Below are 21,935 nucleotides of genomic sequence, written 5' to 3' on the forward strand. Positions count from 1 at the left end.
ACAATTGGGGACCAGCAAATGTCATAATAATTATATCACTGGACTCCCACATGATTGACAATGGTTTGAGTCCCGGACCTGGAGACTTGAAACTCACACTGTGTGTGTGTGTGTGTGGTGTGTGTGTGTGTGTGTGTGTGTGCAAGCCCAAAATTCCCAGAGGAGATTGGAGGAGAAGAGATTGTGGTATGGCCATCCGCCCTGGAGTGGGGGGAGGAATGATTTCTCACTTTCTGTCTCTCTGACCCTTTCTGTCTCTCCAGCAAGCACATGTGTTCTATAGCAAAACTCTCTCTTAAAAAAAATTAAGGTTATGGGACCAGCAGTTAGCATAATGGCTATGTCAAAGAACTTCCCTGTAGGTGACTGCGGTTCGAGTCCCAGACCCGGTGGCTTAAACTCATGCCAGGTGCATGTGTGTGTGTGCCCAAGATCTTGAGAGGAGAATGGAGGAGAAGGGATTGCAGTGTAGCCATTCCCCTGGGAGATGATTTCTCGCTTTCTATTTCTCGCTCTCTCTCTCTCTGTCTTTCTGGCAAGAGTACACGCCCTATGGCAAAAACCTCTCAAAAAAAAAAAAAAAAAAAAAGAAAAGATTGTCATTGTGTCATTGTTCTTCCCAGATCCAGCCACTTCCTACCATCTAATCACAAAGAAAAAAAAAAAAGAAGGCAGAAAACGACAAAAGTCAGCAGTAAGTCCCCTTACATATCAATGATTACCTTGAATGTATAAAGATTCAAATCTCCAATCAGAAGATATAGAGTGGCTAATTGGATAATAATGTGGCCATGTCACAGTCCCTTCTCCTTCAAGATCCTTTTATATTCTGCCTACAAAAGTATGACTTCAATTTTAAGAATGCACATAAATTGAGAATGAAGGGATGGAAAAAGATACTACACACAAAAGAGGGCATGGACCACATTTATGTCAGATAAAATAGACTTATAGTCTAAAAGTATTAAGATTATTATATAATGTTAAAGAAGTCATCAAGAACATGTAACAATTATAAAATATATGAACCTAACATCACAGAACCTAAATATATAGAGCAAATATTATAGGTCAAATAGTCTAGATCTGAAGGGAGAGAAAGACTATAATACAATAATAGTAACGGCCATTCACATCTCATTTTCAATGATGGACAGATAATCCAGATAGAAAATGAATTAGAAAAACATTGGGCTTGAACTACACTTCAGTTCTATGAGACAGACCCATGTGAGAAGGTTGCCAGCTCACGTCTTGAGGCCTCTCTGAGCATGTCAAACGCAAATGTGCCCATGGTCCAGGTAGGCTGAAACTAAGAGAAATCAGGGAGTCAACATCCTCTCAGGGATGCTGTCTGTCTGTTTGTCTCTCTCACTTATAGGATAAGTAAATAAATTTAAAATAAATATGAAAGAGGATGTGCATAGTGTATATGCAAATGCTATATAATTTTGCATATGAAACTTGAACATTCTCAAATGTTGGTATCTGACTAGGGTGTCCAGTAACCATTTCCCCATAGACACAGAGAAATGACTGTATATAAAGGTCTAATTCCCACATGTGAAGATTCTCAACATCAGTAAGCAGGGAGGGAATCAAGAGGAAAAAGAAAGAAGCAAAACATTTGCAGAACATAAAAATGGAAAATTATCTGCTGATGTATGGTAATATCTTTGACTGATATTCATTGACTGGTATTCCTGATGGGAAAATTCATTTGGTATACTGTAATGATACACAGTGATTAAATAAAAAATAATTAAATCAATTTTAAAAACCTACAATAAAATACCACCTTGGTTGTTTTTTTTCTTGTTGTTGTTCCACTAAAAGGAAAAAAGGGGTTAAAAAAAGCACAGTCTTTCTCATAACATAAAGTGTAAAATTTAAATTAAAATTTACCTTGGAGAAAAGTTTGCAAACTACAACTGAAAATGAGTTGATATTTTAGTTTTGAAAGTGCCTAGCAATCAATAGATAAACACTTCTCTATTGAAGATCAACAAGTGGGTAGATGAATAATCAATATATGAGAAGAACAATTGACCAAAAACACTCGGAAAAAAGTCCATAATTCCACCTACTGAAGTTAATTTTAATTTTATTTAAAATAGTAATACCAGTGCGATGGTACTCTTACTAGTCCAGCTGAAAAAAAAGAACATATAATGGTATTCACCAGGGACAGTAAACTTGCTTTGTATATAAGGGAAAAGTCACTTACTGAGATGATTTTTATCAACATATCTAAAATTGTCCATTTTTTTGCTTGTTCATTTCTTTGCTATACAGCATGTGTGCTCCTTCGATAGAGAGACAGAGACAAAGAAAGATAAAAATCACTTCCCAAGTGGGATGGCCAAGCCACAATCCCTTCTCCTCCATTCTCCTTTGGGGATTTTGTACAAGCACTCACAAGCACCCAGTCTGATTTTTCAAGCTGCTGGGTCCAGGAATCAAACCACACAGTCAGCTGTGTGGGATCCAGTTGCCTTAACCTTCATGCCCTCTGCTGGCCTTTACCTATAATTTTTGACCCCATAAACTTCAATATTATTTCTATTTATGTAGAGAGAAAAAAAAACAGTAATACAAATGAAGTGAATTGGGATATTCATAGAGACATTATTATTGATAGAAAAAATTATCTGCAAATATTTAAAGTATTGAAATGTATAATTCAATTTGGTTTAGCAAGTGGATGGAGATAAGGTTGAGTTATTGAAATTCTGATTTCAAAGCATACATAATGACATGAGAAAAGTTCATAAAATAATATTAAAGAAACTGTATATAGTTTTATAGCATCAGAAACACACACACACACACACACACACACATATATATATATATATATATATATATATTTATAGAGAGTTTTTTTCTATAGTGTGCATGCATTCCCTGGAAAAACAGAGACAGAAAGTGAGAAACAATCCCTTCTCCATTCGCTCGGGACTTTGGCCACGCACACACACTTGTCTTGCATGAATTTAAGCTGCTGGATCCAGGACTCAAACTATGGTTTACTATGTGAGAGCCCAGAGATGTAACCATTATGCCACCTGCTGATCTCTTTTTTAAAAATTCAGAATATTATTCATAATATTTATAAAATGAAAAAAAAACAAAGAAACTTTTAAAATATTTATTCGTCTATGTTGGTATTGTAAGTGATTTTTAAATTTGTAATTATGCTTTTTTGTAGTTTCTAGATTTTCTTCATTAAGGATGTATTTTTTATGTAACATGGAAAAACTAATTTGTAATGATGCACATCACCACAATATGTACTTTTTTCCTATTAGGAAGCTGCTAGTGAGCTGTTAAATATAGATCTATTACCACCAAGCTCAAAGTTTATTCTCGTTTAAACAAAATCCACTGAGATACCTAATTGTGGAGACTCAGTCACCCTGTGACATATTGCTAGAGATTCTCCAGGGAAGCTAAAAGTCTTATGTAAGAAGATGTCAGCCCAGATTTCAAAAAACTAAAGATTCTGAGCCATGAATAGAGATTTGACTGTGTTTGTCACTGAGGTAAGTTTGGGTAATTTTCAAAAATACCTATTTCGGAAAAAATTAAAGGACACTGCTGTCTAAGAATACAAAAAACTTGTATATGGGGACAGTTAACAAAGGCAATGGGAGCAATAGAAAATACATTTCTCTCCCTTTCACTTCTTACGAGTTAGCGGGCAGTGAGGTTTTTTTTTTAAGTACCTTTTTCCCCAAAATTATTTCCTTTAACTTTTTAATTTATTTATTTAAGTTTGATCAGAGAGACAGAGTGATAGAGAGAGAGAGAGAGGGAAAGTGAGAAAGCAAGCTGCCAGGTTCGGGATTTGAACCATGGCTGGCCATGTGGGTGTCCAGCGCCCATAACCAACATGCCACCTGCCAGCCCCTTGGTCTGAGTATCTTTAACCCTTTGGTTCTATTCTTTTTTCCCCCAGCATAATCATAAAAATAGAGGACACTGAAAACTTTAGCATTTCAATTTCTCTAGTCTATTACTATTCAGTGATGGTTTCTCCATATTTCAACATTTCTGGAGTATTGTGTGAACTTCCTTATTGGGAAGGATTTTTTATATGAGTTCTAGAAGTCAGAAACCAGAGATTATAAACCTCTGAAACTCCTAGTTCTTTTGAAACTATTAGTTCTTTTGAAACTGCTAGTTCTAACCTCCTGGAGACTTCTATGAGTTCTGTCCTTGATGACCATTAGGTATGGTTGTAGCAGTGATTTCTGGAATGTTTAGGTCTTAGGAGTCGATGCCATGTCTCTCTAGCCATGCAATCCATACCATCACATTGTCAGTATCTACTTGGTTCTACTGAATGGTGAGGAGTGTTTGGCTTTGGTTTGATTGCATATAGAATACTTTAAAACTTAATGACCATTTTCTTTTTTTTTTCAAGTAAAAGAAATATTTTAATTATTTGTAAGCTTCAATTTTCCTCAAACATCCCTGGATCTGTACATTTTTTCAAAAAACCATTAGATTTTTTTCTACTACTCATAACAAAAATAGCAAAGTAAAGATTTGTTACTATTTTTCTGTCCTGACTACCTGTCTAGTTATTACAAAGGGGAGAGAATTTAATTTAAGGCAGTACAGAAACTGTCAGTACTTGTTACACTCCAAGGGTTTCCTGAGTATGAAACTAGTACAGAGGGTCGCCGATGGATGATTTAACTTACGATTTTTGGACTTTACAATGGTGCAAAACCTATATATATATAGGTTTTCAGTAGATACAATATGTCTATTTTTGAATTTTGGTCTTTTTTTGAGTTAGTGATATGCTGTGTTATACTCTCTCACAATGATGGGCAGCAGCAGCGAGCAATTATTTCACTTCTAGTATAGTATTTAATAAATTACATGACCTATTCAACACTTTATTATAAAATAAGTTTATGGTTGTTGATTTTTTAGCTGATATAAATGACCTGAGCTTGTTTAAAGTAGTTTAGACTAAATTCTGATATTCAATACATTAGGTGTATTAAATGCATCTCTTTAAAAGGTTTTTGTCATAGGGCATGTGTGCTCACTGGAGAGAGTCGGTTAGAGGGAAAGTAAAAAATCACTTCCCCAAAGGGATGACCATTTCACAATTCCTTCTCCTCCATTCTCTTACTTGGATTTTGGGCATTCATGCACACATGGTTGGTATAATTTTCAAGGTCTTGAACCATGTTCAGCCATATGGGAGTCCAGTGCCTTAACCCCTATGCCACCTCTTGATCCCTTAAATGCATTTTTGACTTATCATATTTTAAATTTATGATAATTCCACCATAAATGAAAGAGCATCTATATTATATATGGGTAAGAACCTTTTTTTAAAAAAAGCAAAACAGTAGAGAAGCTAAATGGAAAGAATGCTGTATCTAGTTAAATTATAAACTTTGATAAAATAGTAACTAAAATACATTAAACTATCTAATGATTTAGAATATTAATATTTTCATGTTTTTGTTTGTTTGTTTTTTGTCAAAAACTACCTTTGAAATTTCATGCTATGGGGAAATAAGACCCTGACATCAGATAGATTCTGAGTACTTTTCAAATTCTTACTAATTTAAGTATTCATTCATTCATTTACACATATTTTACTGAATATGGAAAGTGGTTTCTCTTGAGCAAATTATGTGAGACATTATTGACAATTTTATAGTATCTTACCTTTGTAATCAGCAAGACAGAACAAAAGTGAAAATTTTGGGGAAGTTAAACTGCTGATAAGGGCTGGTCATATAGAGTAATCCAGTGAATGCACCCATGTGATTATAGTGACAAGACACAGTCATAACTAGCCTGGGAAGAATCTGAGAGGAGAGGATAGAAATGGCTTTAAGAAGGAAGAGGACAATTGCAGCTTAGCTCAAACTTTGTTACTGGAATGTGGTGGCATGTAAAAGATGTGCTGGAAAGAGGTGTGGAAAATAAGAATAGCTACTCAAAGTTTCCAAAGGGGCATTGAATAATGTCAGGCTATACTGTTGAATGACTTTTAGACACTATAGTTCAAAGTCTCTCTTCATAGAGATGGAAAAAAAAGTCCTGGTTATCAAAATAAGGTGAATATTTGTGGCAACTGTAAGTCATATTGTTTAAGTCATTTCTTATCTGGTCTCTATTTCTCTCATGCAGAAAAACACTGTTAAAGAGTGTAAAATGCCCTCCTGCAGTCAGTCATCATGTCTGGGGCCAACAGCTCCAGCCTGACCCCAGAATTCTTTGTTCTGACTGGTGTTCCCGGGCTGGAAGCTGCACACATCTGGATTTCCCTGCCCTTCTGCTTCATGTACCTCATTGCTGTTGTGGGGAACTGTGGGCTCATCTACCTCATCAGCCATGAGGATTCTCTGCACCGGCCCATGTACTACTTCCTAGCCTTGCTCTCCTTCACCGATGTCACCTTGTGCACCACCACGGTACCCAATATGCTGTGCATATTCTGGTTCAACCTCAAGGAGATTCACTTTAATGCTTGCCTGTTCCAGATGTTTTTTATCCATACATTGACTGCCATGGAATCTGGGGTGCTCATGCTCATGGCCCTTGACCGCTATGTGGCCATCTGCTACCCCTTACGCTATGCCACCATCCTCACCAACCCTGTGATTGCCAAGGCGAGTCTTGCCACGTTCTTAAGGAGTGTGATGCTCATCACCCCATTCACTTTCCTCACCAAGCGCCTGCCCTACTGTCACGGAAACTTCATCCCTCACACCTACTGTGACCACATGTCTGTGGCCAAGGTATCCTGTGGCAATTTCAAGATCAATGCCATCTATGGGCTTCTGGCAGCTCTTCTGATTGGGGGTTTTGATATGTTTTGTATCTCTGTGTCTTATACTATGATCTTACGGGCAGTTGTAAGTCTGTCATCTGCAGATGCTCGCCACAAGGCTTTCAGCACTTGTACCTCCCACATATGTGCTATTATCATCACGTATGTTCCCGCATTATTCTCCATCTTTACTCATCGTTTTGGGGGAAAAAATATCCCCCACCATGTCCATATCATCATTGCCAATCTTTATTTGATGTTTCCTCCCACTCTGAATCCTATTGTTTATGGAGTCAAGACCAAACAGATTCGGGAAGGAGTGATTAAGCTACTTTTTAAGGAAAAAGATATGTTAGGTATAAAATAGAGTTGGTAATTAATATCTAAAAACAAAGAAAGGCAAAGAGTACGTTAGAGGAGACTCAAATGCTCAAATGAAAAAAAAATATTGGTCTCATTGCAATAACCTATATTCATTGACTATCTGCCACACTGTTAACTGAATTACGTTTTGTAGAACACATCAATGATGGAATTAACTATATGAATAAGAAACAGGACTCCAGAATTTAAGGACTTTTCTTTTAAAGAGAATTTTTTATTAGTGTAATTTCAAAGTCATTTGTTGCAATTACATTGTATGGATTCTAAATATGTTTTCCATGTTGAACAAATCTCAAATGGGATATAGAGCAGAAAAAAAAAGGGGTATACATTTCCTGATCTTACAAAGAACTATTCTTGACAGAAAAGTATTAAACAATGTCTTAGAGTCTGTGCAAAAAAGGCCTTCGAAATTTGCTTTAGTGATTCTGTTTTCTCTTACTACTCTTTTCACTGCATAATTTCACAAAGCTTGTTTTGGTTATATAAATGATCTCATATCTGTCTAAGTCATATTGCCTTTTGATTACCAAAGAGAATAATGATATCTGTTTATCTTAATATCTACACAAAATGTAGGGAGATGAGTGAAGAAATAAATTTGCAGAAACTTGGAACAAAAATTATTCAAGGATAATTCAGAGATTTTTTTTTTAATAAAACACAGAATAAGTCTTAAAAATGATTGGAAATGGTGGTAGAAGATGGAGGGGATTTCACAGAGGAGCCTCTAAGCATCTGAGTTTAGCCGATTTCATAGTATTTACCAATTGCTACCCTCTCCTGACAGGTGTAAGAATGTCTGTGAGAAAAAATGAGTGCAACAGACTACTGTAGAAGGTGGGGTAAGACGTGACAATGGAAATAAAAGAGGGAGAATGAGATATGGCAAAAGTGAAGAGATAAGCAATAAAGGAGAACCATTCACCAGGTAGAACTCTGGGTAATTTATCAGGAATAGAGTTTTCCCATGGTTTGGAATCTGAAGTGCTGTGTGTGCTATCATATACTAATATGCTAGCCTTTAGTTGAAGTCTTTACATTGCATCTTTCCTATTCTATGCTCTAGTCAAGCATCAGCTGTATGATGGAGACCTCAATTATTGTTCTCACTGAACTACTTTACAAGGACTTACCAGTACTGTGGAAAATGATTTTTTTCCCCAAATATATGCTGCTTTTAGTCTTGAGTCCAGAATCAAATCTTTTTTTTTTTTTTTTTTTTTGAGAGAGATTTTCACTGTAGGGCGCGTGCGCTCTCGCCAGACAGACAGAGAGAGACATAGAGACAGAAAGCGAGAAATCACCCCCCAGGGGGGATGGTCACGCCGCAATCCCTTCTCCATTCTCCTCTCGGGATCTTGGGCACGCACGCACACGTGCCCGGCGTGAGTTTTAAGCCACCGGGTCCGGGACACGAACCGCGGTCGACTACGTGGGAGTCCAGTGACATAGCCATTACGCTAACTGCTGGTTCCCCAGAATCAAATCTTTTTACACCTATAATATCACCAAAACTTTCTATCATTCTCTGATAAAGACTAACACTACTCACTATTAACAAGGAAGCAAAATACACATAAATTTTTCTGTATATACATACTTTTTAAAAGTGAAATTAAGTAACCTAGGAAAGTGAATGACTATGTGTGTGTGTGTGTGTGTGTGTGTGTGTGTGTGTGTGTGTTTCCTAAGTGGTACATGTGCTCACTAGAGACAGAGAAAGAGAGAGGTAAAGTGAGAAATCACCCCCAGGGAATGATAATGCCACAATCCCTTTTGCTCTATTCTCCTTTTAGGATTTTGGGCATACACACACACACACACACACACACACACACACACACACACAGCCTGCATTTCATGGGACTGAACTGTAGAATTAGCTCTGTGGAATCCAGATGCCATAACCTTCACTTAATCTTCTGGCCCATCAATTTTTTTCTGTCTTTTTAGAGGAATTTTTTGCTATAAGGTACATGTACTAGCTGGAAAGACAGAGAGATAGAAAGCAAGAAATCACCCTCGATGGTGAGATGACCATGCTGTGATCACTACTCCTCCGTACTTTTCTTGAGATTTTGGGTATGCAGGCACATGCATCCAGCGTGAGTTTTAAGCTGCTGGGTTTGGAACTAAAACTGGTCAACTACGTAAGAGTCCAGTGATGCAGCCATTGAGCCATCTGTTGGTCACCCACCAGTGTGTTTTTAATAACAATGTTCTTTTAAAACTCAACACAAATAGATAAAAATTCTCTTCTATAATTTGACTCCAAATGGGTGTTGACAGCTCTGTTATATTATGACCAAGTTGTTCATAAGTGTTGGTTTCATCTCCTGTAACCAGGTCATACCGTGTGGAGCAAAAAATGCAGGAGAGCTAAGGAACTGTATTTAAAATACCGCAGTAGCCCCAAGAAGTCTGAGAATAATGTATTTGTTGATTTTCATGCCCTACATCCTCCTATGACACAAAATAATCTACCCTAATAATTTTTTTTGAGTTCTATGACTTCCATTGTTAATCCAAACCTTATACTGTTGCTGGTAGTCATAGAATATATATTTATAAATGTTTAAGTACATCATTGAAAGTAATTAGAAGAGCACATATTTTTCTGCTAGAAATGTTTGTCACTGTGAAATGTATAGTTCCTTAAAATATGTCTAAAATTCTAGTATAACTTAAGGTATTATTAGATCATGCTAGGTTGGTAGTTGGCGGTTTCTACTCAGATGGGAATTTGATCATAAAAATCAATGAAAATAAATTCTTTTAAAACACATAACAATAATGGGTTAAATAAATATATGAAATTTTAGAGTAAAGCTAAAAATAATCAAGATTTTAGAAATAACAAAGGAAATCATAGAGACAAGCAGGATGCGAGAACTTACAGTCTATACTGAAACTCTACTTAGTCATATACCTTCAAGGTGGTTTATGTTTACATGAAAAAGTTGAACAAAGTATAAAGCTGAGAATCTTTAGTCATTGCATAGTATCTAAATGGAAACTAAAATGTTTATGACTGCCAGCCCCAAAGCACAGATAGTATTTACATGATAACTTGAGGAAACTCCAACATATGTCATGATAGATGTTCAAAGAGTTGAAAATGTCTATGAAGAAATTTTCTTTCTCTACACAATCATTTTCTCTGTGTAGCAGTAAAAATATTCAAGTATTGGGTTGTTGGGAAAGTCCTGATGTATTTTTGCATAGAAAAACATGTCATGACCGGGACCAGCAGTTAGCGTAATGACTATGTCGCTGGACTCCCACGTAGTCGACTGTGGTTCGTGTCCTGGACCCGGTGGCTTAAAACTCACGGCAGGCGCGGGTGCATGTGTGCCCAAGATCCCGAGAGGAGAATGGAGGAGAAGGGATTGTGGCGTGACCATCCCCTCTGGGGTGTGATTTCTCGCTTTCTGTCTCTCTGTCTCTCTCTGTCTGTCTGGCGAGCGCATGCACCCTATAGCAAAAACCTCTCCAAAAAAAAAAAACCAAAAAAACATGTCATGACCTTCCCAACAACCTAATACATCCTGACATCTTATGCCTCTCCTTTAATCCCTTACCTTTGGCATATTTGAGGAAGTTGCAAATGGAGTGAACAGTAAAATAGGATGTAAGTATGAAAAGAAAGGAAATAAATACATGAGAGTGCATACTAATAAATTTAGTCCATAAATCTTCACTAATTACTATAGGTGAAGTATCTGTAGCATAGACCCTGATTTAAGGAACTTCTGGGAATTGTACATTGCCTGTGGGCCAGAGAATAAGCAACCATGGTAATGTGAAAATGCTGCCATTGGAGAGGAGAGACATTGAACAGTTGTGACAGGAACATATTATTTTGTCCTTCTTGTCTATGTATGACAGGGGACAAAGGAGAAAACAAAAGCAAAAGCAAGGATTCTTTGTTCTCCATTTTTATTTTAATCCCCTCCCCTCAAAAATAGACAGACTTAACTCTGGTTAGAAAACAACAACAAAAAAAAGAAACAGCAACTGCAATAAAATTATTATATTGAGCCTACGAAAATGTCCCAATAAGACCAGCCAGTGGCATGGTGGATAAAGTAGCTGGATCCTACATGGCTGACTGAGCGGTTGGAGTCCTGGACCCGGTAGCTTGAAAAGCATACCAGACAGGTGTACTTGTGTGTCCCAAATCCCGAGAGGATATGAAAGTATTGCATACAAAGAAAAAGCATTTCAAGAAACTCATTCCCAGTGACAGTCTAGAAGTAATTGAACTACAGTAATACTAGAAAGAAAATTTGGTCTACATAGAAAATAGTAGGTTGAATGTAAAAAAAAAAGAAAGAATAATAAAAAAATAACATAAGACAGGAAGAGAGAAAAGCTTATGAAATTGTTGGGGGAGGGGAAGAAGACAAGAGAGAAGAGAAATTACAGTCTTATATGATACAAAACTAAATATCAGAAAAATGTGGGGTAGTTTATTCTGACCTTTAAGAAGGCAATGGTTAAAATAAAATGTATCCATCTCATTGTATGAAACATTAGATTGAGTCTTTTCATTTCCATAATACTCCAATTTATGAATGTAGCACAATTTATATATTCATTATACTCCCAAGGGACACACCACAATTCCTTCTCCATTCTTTTGTGATTCTGGGCACATGCATACATGCACCTGAGGTGATCCTCAGGTCACTGGGTTTGAGACTTGAACCGTAAGAGTTAGCCATGTGAGATTCGACACCTTAAGGATCATGCCATCTTCTGGCCCAATGTGGTTTTGAAGCCACCATGGCCAGGATTTGAACAGCAATCAGAAACAAAAAAGGAACCATTACAATTGATACCATGGAAATAGAAAAAGTAATCAGAGACTAATTATGAACAACCGTATGCCAACAAATTGAAAAATCTAAATTTAATAGATAAATTCCTTGACACATATAACTAACTTACCAAGACTAACTGAGCAAGGAAGAAATAGAATATCTGATTAGGCCAGTAATGCCCAAAGAGATTTAATCAGTTATAAAAAGTCTCCCAACAAATAAAAGCTGAGAATCAGATGGTTTGACTGCTGAATTATACAAAATCCTTAATGAGTTAAAGGGAATATCCTCAAAATATTCCAAAACATTAAAGTAGAAGGACTCCCCCACCCCAGATTTATTCTACAAAGCTAGTATTATACTGATATCAAAACTAGACAAAGACATACACACAAAAAAACCACTGACCAGTATTCTTAATGAACATAGATGCAAAAATCCACAACAAAACACTAGCATATTAGTAACATATGAAAAAGATTATATACCTCGACCAAGTGGGTTTCCCAGTGATTAAAGCTGTGTCACCTTTAAGAAAAACTTTAAGCATTAAAGTTTCCAATATACTTCTATATGTTATCTCCTAAAATACTGTTTTTATTATTCTAATCAAAAACTACAACACACCTAATTTTGATTGTTGAGTATGCTAGGATAAGAATAAAGATTTACTTTTCTCCTATAGATACCTAGTTGACCCAGTACAAATTTGTCATAATCGCTGACTGTTTAGCAATGTACTTTTTGAATTATCTAGTGTGCATATATGCATAGATTTGTTTCAGGACACTCCGTTCTGTTCAATGAGTATATAGTATTCCAAGGCTATTACTGTAACTCTGTATTATATTTTTTAAAGAATGGTTTTATTGAATTTATTTATTTTATTTATTATTTTAACTTGACCAGAGATGGAGAGAAAGAAAGAGAGAGAGAGTGAGAGAGAGAGTGAGAAGCCATGTGGGAGTCCAGCATCCATAACCACTATGCCATCTGCCAGCCCCCATAACATTTGAAAAAGCAATGTAATACACTGTAAAGTTATATGCAATACAATGTCATATAAACAAGATTATAATGATAAAAAATAATTAAAAAATATATAAAGTCATCAAATTTTGCAATTACTCTTCAAAATTAGAACCAAAATTTACCTATCACAAAAGAACACCTTACAAAAGCAAGAGAAACACTACACATTTATCAACAGAAGAATGGCTAAATTGCAGTAGTCTCTTATGACTGAATGTTCTGTAGTTTGATTTTGTTTGTTCCTATTGCTTTCAAATATTTTAAGCTATTGTTACTGCATTGCATTTCAGAATAAATTGTTTTATTGATGATAACATGCATAACTAAGCCACTATACAGTGTATTCTGGATGGGAAACTACATTTTGTATGTTATGATGATGCTCAATGAATACATGTAAAATTTAAAAATTTTATAATAAAAAACAACCTGCTAAATTGTTTTCCTACATGCTCTTTATTAAAGTATTAAAATGGCTGTTTTAGGGGATATTATAATATACCTTCAATGACAACTTAGAAAGTACTTCCAATATTAGCCCTGAGTTTAATAAGAATCCTCATACTTTCACCCTTTGGAATGACAAAAGTCATCTTAATTTGTTTTCCAGTCCTTTCAGAATCAGTCTTTTTCACAATAAAATATTAACAAGGGCCCTTAGGTAATAAAGTATATGTAAAATATACAAAATATGTGCAAAATTATTTTGCCACACTCCTTCTAAAAGCAAAACAAACATGTAAGTGTGTATATACATGTGTATTTAAGTTTGGGTATCATTAATTTATCCAATAAACTAAGGACAAACCATAAACTAAACATAGCACAGTTCTGCTACTCTTGTATGGCATATATAATCCTCTATACATGTCTCTGTCTCTGTCTGCCTCTCTCCATCTCTCTCTCTCTCTCTCACCACTGGATGGAAATACTGATAATGTGATCAAGATTAATGAAAATCAAATGATTGTATGGACTGTCAGAAATTTTATAATCCACACCTGGGAAAAGATACTTAATTTTGATACTTTTTTTTTTGTAGTTTCATTCTTGCTTAAAGAGCTGGTAAATATAGAAATAATCTTATTAGTCCCAAAAGATCTTATCTTTCTAACATAGTCCTCTGAGACACATAACTGTAGAGATCCAATCAAGTATAGATGCTGAACTTCAGAGAATCATCAAATAGTACAAAAACGCTATGTAAAAGTAGAACCTGATTACAGAACTCTTCTTACTCAAGAGGGTCAGTCATGCACACTAAACTGGTCTTTGCTAACATAGAGGTAAGTTTGGGCAATTATCAAAAGCTCATATTTTTCTTAAACATAAACTCTCTGGTAAAGAAAATACACAAAGTGGTTAATAGGAATTATGTATTTCTTTTTGTCTACAACCAGAATAGATTACCATTTATTTGGGAATACATATATCTATGAAACAAGAAATGGAAGGAAAAAAAATTCCAAATTATTAAATAAATTTAAAACTACCTCATAATTTATTGGAGAGTGAGAAGTCCAGGAAGTAGTAGGTTCCAAATAGAGAAAAACAAAAATTTTGTTCTAATTAATGCACACCTTTGCAAGAATTACTTGCAGTGGAAATGGCCACTGTAGAAGATAACCCAAGATAAGACTTGAATCCTAGATGACATTCAGGGAAATGGCTAAAAGAAGCTTTCCTACTGAAATCTTCCCTTGAACTCTACCAGGTGCTACACAGCATATGTGCACATGAGTTCAGAGATAAAAATCTGACTATCTCACAGACGTATTTTTTCTGTGCAGAGAGCCTGATGGTCATGTCTCTAAAATAAGTCTACAACAAAATTAGAGGCTAGATACTTAACCATTTAGTTTTTGTTCTTTTGAAAATATTCTAGGTTCACAAATAGCTTATAAATACTGGGTTTTGTGTGACTGAGAAACATCTGAGAGAGAAGATGTGAAGAATTGTTCTTTTGTTGTTGCTGTTACTGAGGAAATGGAAGAAAGAACTGGCTCTGAGTGCGTCTGTCTGCCTGTCTGCCTGTTTGTGAGTTAATAAGCATGATTGATAATTTAGTTATATGGTGTTGATACTTGAACAAATCTAGGTTTTTTCTGAAACTGGTGAAGAGTTTTAGTCTACGAGACAGTTGTGCAGAACCAAAAATCCCTACTTTTCCTGATATCCTAATATCCTGGTCTTTTCCTCCAGGTTTGCCTTGGGCATGTTAGAGCATAGATCTAGCACTTTGTCACCAGGGGTTAATTTTTATTTTTTAAAATTTTATTTATTTATTTATTTTAATTTTTTAAAATTTCATTTTCTTCCTCCAACTCTTATGGCTCAAGTGCTACTTTGCAGGGACAGAGAAATCCAAGGCAGCAGTCTTCAGAGACCAGTTCTTTTTGCAGAAGCTTGGCTGGATGCTTGCTTAGTTACCTTCAGTTAGCAGGAGCCTTACAGGGATCTAGCTGGATAAGATTTCCTTCTAGATTTAAGTTACATTTATGTATGTTTCTGTCCAAAATATGAGAACATATTTTAACCTTCTGGAGGCCATAGTAACTAGAATTCTCTTTCCAAAATTAACTTCATAATATAGTTGAAGTTTTCAAAACCTCATGCTATGTTTCTCACCCCTAAGTGTAGACTGGCACTTGAATTAGAGCAGAGAGGAAGAGCACCATGTGAATTTATTAATCATGGTAAGTCTGATCTCACAGCATGATTTTATTGAGATAGAAAATGATAATACCAACCACAGTGACTACTACTAGTATTCATTGATTATTCACTATGCGTTAGGCAGCTTTTAGCACATTATGTAAATATCTTACTGAATAATCCTTATGACTTTCTGAGCTTGATGCAAGTATTATTTTTATTTTATATTGAGAAAACTGAGGCATAAAGAGACTACACAACATGCCAATATATATACTAGGTATTAGACAGACTATGAAGCTAGACTGTGATATTCCAGAAGAGTTTATCTTTACTTTTCATTTTGGAGAGGTCACTTTTTTTGGATTTGGTTTCCAAAACCCCTAATTCACTTTGATTCATTTTTATGACTCAGGAAATTTCCACTGTTAAAGAGTGTAAAATGCCCTCCTGCAGTCAGTCATCATGTCTGGGGCCAACAGCTCCAGCCTGACCCCAGAATTCTTCGTTCTGACTGGTGTTCCCGGGCTGGAAGCTGCACACATCTGGATTTCCCTGCCCTTCTGCTTCATGTACCTCATTGCTGTTGTGGGGAACTGTGGGCTCATCTACCTCATCAGCCATGAGGATTCTCTGCACCGGCCCATGTACTACTTCCTGGCCTTGCTCTCCTTCACCGATGTCACCTTGTGCACCACCACGGTACCCAATATGCTGTGCATATTCTGGTTCAACCTCAAGGAGATCCACTTTAATGCTTGCCTGGCCCAGATGTTTTTTGTCCATATGTTGACTGGCATGGAGTCTGGGGTGCTCATGCTCATGGCCCTTGATCGCTATGTGGCCATCTGTTACCCCTTACGCTATGCCACCATCCTCACCAACCCTGTGATAACCAAGGCTGGTCTTGCTACGTTCTTAAGGAGTGTGATGCTCATCACCCCATTCACTTTCCTCACCAAACGCCTGCCCTACTGCCATGGAAACTTCATCCCTCACACTTACTGTGACCACATGTCTGTGGCCAAGGTATCCTGTGGCAATTTCAAGATCAATGCTATTTACGGTCTGATGGTTGCTCTCCTCATTGGTGTGTTTGATATCTGCTGTATCTCCATTTCTTACTCTATGATCTTGCGGGCTGTAGTGAGTCTGTCATCTGCAGATGCTCGCCACAAGGCCTTCAGCACCTGTACATCTCATATCTGTGCCATCGTGATCACCTATGTTCCTGCCTTCTTTACTTTTTTCACTCATCGTTTTGGAGGACACAATATTCCCCAGCACATACACATCATTGTGGCCAACCTTTATCTTCTACTGCCTCCTACCATGAATCCAATTGTTTATGGAGTCAAGACCAAGCAGATTCGGGAAGGTGTAATCAAATTTTTACTTGGAGACAAGATTGGTTTTACCTAAGATAAATGAGTGATTAAATGGATATATAGCTTAGGGTAGTAGAGTTAATAGTGGTGAAGAAATTTATGAACAATGTGAATGAAAAGGTATTAAAAATAGGACACTCATTCTGTGTAGATATTCTAAAATCTTTATAGGTATATATTGTGAAATATTTCTTGTGAGTAAATATGTAGCAAGGAAAAAAATACACAATAAACAAGTAACATACACATTCTTATAGAGCTTACATATTTCATGAGGATATACAGACTCATGCGTCTAGTGAGACCAGAAAGATAATATGTAATGTGAGATTAGTGTCAATCTATTCATTATGTGCAATCATTGAGGCTATCGTAACATTGAACAAGTATGTTCTCTCTATGAAGGGCTGATTCTACTCATATCAAATCCATTAATGCCATGAAGTAGCATGGGCCCCAGTGTTGCAATATATTCCAGTATTTTTTTTAAGACAAGTTAGGTTTAGATGTTTTGCAAAATCTTCCAATTTTAATTATTAGCTAAATATCTTTTTAAATATCCTGTAATTCATTCAAGAATGTCTAAAAGTTCTATTTTTCTCATGATAATTGTTTGGGAATGCCACTTAAAATAGATGTAAAAGACATAATTGCTTTGTTATCACTAAACAGGTGAAAGCATTATATTACTAGTGTATATTTTAAGTTACTCATGCACTCATTTAGGTAATATTATTAGTCTTACCTTGGATTTAGTGAAAGGAGACAAAGTTGAATTTTATACAATCTATGGTCTCAGGGTACTTAAAATCTAGACTCAAGTCAGGGATATATAGAAAGAAACACATACAAAAGAAATAGAAATGAATAAAGTATGGAGAAAGCAAAAAGTTAGTAAGAAAATGTTGAGAAAACTATTTTACATCGAGTTAGTCTCAAAGGTTAAATATTCTGTTTTATAATTTCTAGGCTTGGATAGACATTTCATTTCTCTAAATTTCTCTAAATTTTTGTTTTTCAAATGTGAGAAACAAAATCTACCATGAAGATGTATGTGGCTGACTATATGTTCTAATGGCAAAACTTTTTAAAAATCATGTAATTTAACGTCTGATCTATGTTAATATTTAATTAATTTGTACTTCATATTATTTTTGACCTGTTTCAACTATGGTTCATTCTGAACATTATAGTTTGAGGAGAAATCTTTCTGATTTTAAAGGCAGTAGAAAATCAGTTTTAAGTGGGCAAGCTTGTCAATATCAACCAACAAGCTTTTCTGGGTACCTTTTATGTGCCTGGTTCTTTGTTATGCACTGAGAAATGAAAATGAGAATGAAATTGTAAGTGAATTCCTTGTCTAATAGAAGATATAAAATGTATTGAAATAATGACTATAAAATGATAACAAGGTGATCATATAATAGAGATAATGAAACCTAGTGATCATGAATATCTATCCAAGATAGTAAATAATGGACAATGTGGTGTATGAGGTGAGTCTTGAATTACATGCATTCGTATTCTCTAAGCAAAAGCAAATAGGAGTTATTTAGAAAAGCATTTAAAAATATATGTAAAATATTAAGGCTAATCAAAGAATACCAAGTTTGGCCCCACAGACATTTTAGGATGTTTGGATGTAAAAGAGAAAGGAGGAGCAAAAGATAGGGCTAAAAAGGCAGACAAGGGTATCAGGAGGTGCCTCATCTGTAAATTTTGGCATGGTTCCAGGTGCCACTCTTCAAATTTGAGAGAGAACCAGTGTCTTATAACTATTCTGAACCCTTAAGCAGCATCTGTAACATTCACTTTCCTTGACTGCTCAGACCTCTACCATAACCTCTGCCTCTTAAGGCCTCTCTCTCCTTTTTCCTCCTCCAATTTTCTTTCTTCCATGGAAATACCATTTTTCAGTTTCTATTCACTTCTTCCATGAACCAAGCCAGGTTCTTCTCAGAACTTAAGACATTCCTATATCTCTGTCAGCCAGGTACACTTTTTTTTTTTTCCTCCTTCTGTTCTTTCATTTATAAATTTCTCTCTTCTTCTTACCAAACAGGAAAATCAGAGATTTCTTATGTCTTTCAAAGTTATTATTTTTAAAGATGTTGACTGTTGCTCTTCAAAATGGTTTGAAGAAAAATACAGCAATACCAACAATGCTTTAAAAAATACCAAAAACCCTTCATTGCACTGATTTTCCATGCAATTTTCCAAGTATTCCATGCTAATTTGATCCTAAATATTGCAATGAGAATTTGATGCCCAGTTTGAAGATCTAAGTGAACTAAGGCACAGAGAGGTTAATAATTTAATAAAAGTTACACAGCCAGCAAGTGGCAGAACATGGATTTAAATCTAGATTCTAGTTCTAGTGTCTTTGATTTTAATGATTATGATATACTATAGCATTTTTCTAAGCAATTAAAAAATTTGAAGAATTTGTAGGTACCTTCTATAGCCAAGAGGGTGAAAAGCAGTGATGGATCTTTCGAGAGACTAACTTAATAAATTTAAAAAGCTGCCAACAAATCCTTGACTATGCCACGTGGACTATCACAAATACACATAGTCATATGAACAAATGCCATTTATGTTCTTTTTCAAACTGACCCTATGACTTCTATAAAGAAGCTGAAGACAAATTTGGGCAATAAAATACTTTATATTGTTACCTAGGATTTCTTCCCACCATAAATGGAGACATCATTTCCTTGCTCAAAAGTGACCAGAACAAAGATGTATACCTTAATTGTAATATTTAAATATACAACGTAGCTCTCACTCAAGTCTTTTTATTCAGCTCTTTTATTTTATTGTAGATTTCTTTTTATAAATAATGATAAATTTTGCATATTTATTATGTTTATGGTTTACTAGATGCCCTCACCAACCCTGTTCTTCACATTAGTAGAGTATGAAGACAGAGATCTTTACCTTGTTTGTTTGCTGAAGTGTCTCAAATACCAAAATTATTGCCTATCACCTGGTAGGTGCAATGAAAGCACAGCACCAGGTCCCTACCCTAGAAAAACTGAGGAGGAAATTTGTTGCTGAGAAAGGAATATTTAAAATACTACCTGAGTCGTTGAAAGTGGGTAGTAGAGGGTGGTTTGGAGGATCATAAACATTTAAAGGAAAAAAAAGGGTAAAGTTTTCTGTGGGAAAAAAGAAATTCTGCAATCTTTGCCTTATAAAAATTTTAAAAGAAATAAGAAATTAAAAAATAAATGCCTAAAGAACCCGGTAGGCAAAGAGGAAGAAAATTCAAATATGACATGTTACTTTTTAGTATTACTATGCTATAAACTATTTATATTGCTCTCATTTTATTTCATAATACACTGTGAACATTTTTTAAATGGTATTTGTCTTTCTGTGCCTGGCTTACTTTACTTAGTATAATGTCCTCCTGGTTCATCCATGTTGTCACAGATGAAAGAATGACCTTTTTTAAGACTGCACAGTATTTCATGTGTATGTGTGTGTGTGTGTGTGTGTGTGTGTGTGTGTGTGTGTTATCAGTTAGATTTTTAAAATCCAGTCTTTTATTGATGGACACTTGTGCTATATCCACCTCTTGGCTATTGTGAATAGTGCTGCTATGACTAAGGTTTTGTGGCTATCTCTTCCTCATACCAACTTCATTTCCTTTGGATATGCAGGGTTCCCTCTTTAACTGCAGGGAATACATTTCAAGATCCCCAGTGGATGCCTGAAACTATGTATAGTACCAAACTCTAAATATACTACATTTTTCCCAGGTATATACATGATAAAATTTTATAAATTAGGCATAGTAAGACATTAATGACTATTAATAAAATAAGACAATTAAAACACTATACTATAATAAAAGTTATGTATAAACGTGGTCTCTCTCTCTCTTGTATGCTCTCAGAACATCTTAGTTTACTGTTTTGTATATTCTCTCAGACCATATTAGAATGTGGTAACTGAAAGCAAAGAAAGCCAAACTGCGGATAAGAAGTGACCACTGTATACACAGAAGTGGGATTGCTGGATCTATTGCCAGTAGTCCTAGTTCTAATTTTTTGAAGAACTTGTATTCTAGTTTTCCAGAATGATGGCTATACTAATGTGCATTTGCATCACTAATGTACAAGGATTCCTTTTTCTCCATATGATCACCAGCATGTATATTTAAGTTAAAAAGATTTTTCTTCTGATGTGTGTGTATGTGTGTGTGTGTGTGTGTGTGTGTGTGTGATATTCAAAAGATAACTATTATTTCTAGAATGAAAATATTTAATTCTGTTCATTCTTTTCTTTTAAAATGAGAACATGGTCCTATTTTTCTTCTTGGGTGATCTTATTTATCTAAATTACCACTCTTTTCATCCCTACATGCCTATGACTTTAACTGGGTAACATGGATTAAAGTCTTTTTCATTTCAAACTCCATCACTCAACTTGGAAGAACTCATTGGCTCTTATGATATGGGGAGCAAAATGAGTGGGTACTTGTTTTTCATAAATTCGCTCACTATTTAACATTGTAACTTGAATAACATTAAAATTCTATAACCTTTCCTTGGTATGTCATAAACCAATCATACCCGATCACTTTCACCTCATCTCTCTTAAGTTGCATATTCTCTTCCATTTCCTTGGAAAGAATATATTGACTCCAAACAAAAATACAGAAGAAAAATCACAAGCATCCAACTCAGGGGAAGGAAGTAGTGTTGGGGAAAGGGATAATGAATAAAGTTATTTTAGTCTCTTTCTATTTTTGTCAATTCAGTCATGCTTCCAAAGTTTATGATATATTAAAGTTTAGTTGGGGTGCCTTATGTTTCAAAGCTG

General features: G+C 35.5%; 2 protein-coding genes across 2 annotated transcripts; both read left to right on the forward strand.

Annotated features, from left to right (window-relative positions):
- Positions 1-6,218: 6,218 nt before the first annotated feature.
- LOC102494168 (olfactory receptor 52N2) lies at positions 6,219-7,181 on the forward strand. Its single transcript, XM_006161956.1, has one exon. The coding sequence runs from the start codon at positions 6,219-6,221 to the stop codon at positions 7,179-7,181; it is 963 nt and encodes a 320-aa protein (XP_006162018.1).
- Positions 7,182-16,179: 8,998 nt separating this feature from the next.
- LOC102494578 (olfactory receptor 52N2) lies at positions 16,180-17,136 on the forward strand. The gene has a single exon (XM_014593031.1). The coding sequence runs from the start codon at positions 16,180-16,182 to the stop codon at positions 17,134-17,136; it is 957 nt and encodes a 318-aa protein (XP_014448517.1).
- Positions 17,137-21,935: the final 4,799 nt, after the last annotated feature.

Source organism: Tupaia chinensis, unplaced genomic scaffold (genome assembly GCF_000334495.1).
Source record: "Tupaia chinensis unplaced genomic scaffold, TupChi_1.0 Scaffold139491_1, whole genome shotgun sequence".
Classification (NCBI taxonomy): Eukaryota; Metazoa; Chordata; class Mammalia; order Scandentia; family Tupaiidae; genus Tupaia; species Tupaia belangeri.

Excerpts from the sequence above, each read along its gene's own strand:
- LOC102494578 (XM_014593031.1), top strand. The coding sequence starts at position 16,180 with ATGTCTGGGGCCAACAGCTCCAGCCTGACCCCAGAATTCTTCGTTCTG.
- LOC102494168 (XM_006161956.1), top strand. The coding sequence starts at position 6,219 with ATGTCTGGGGCCAACAGCTCCAGCCTGACCCCAGAATTCTTTGTTCTG.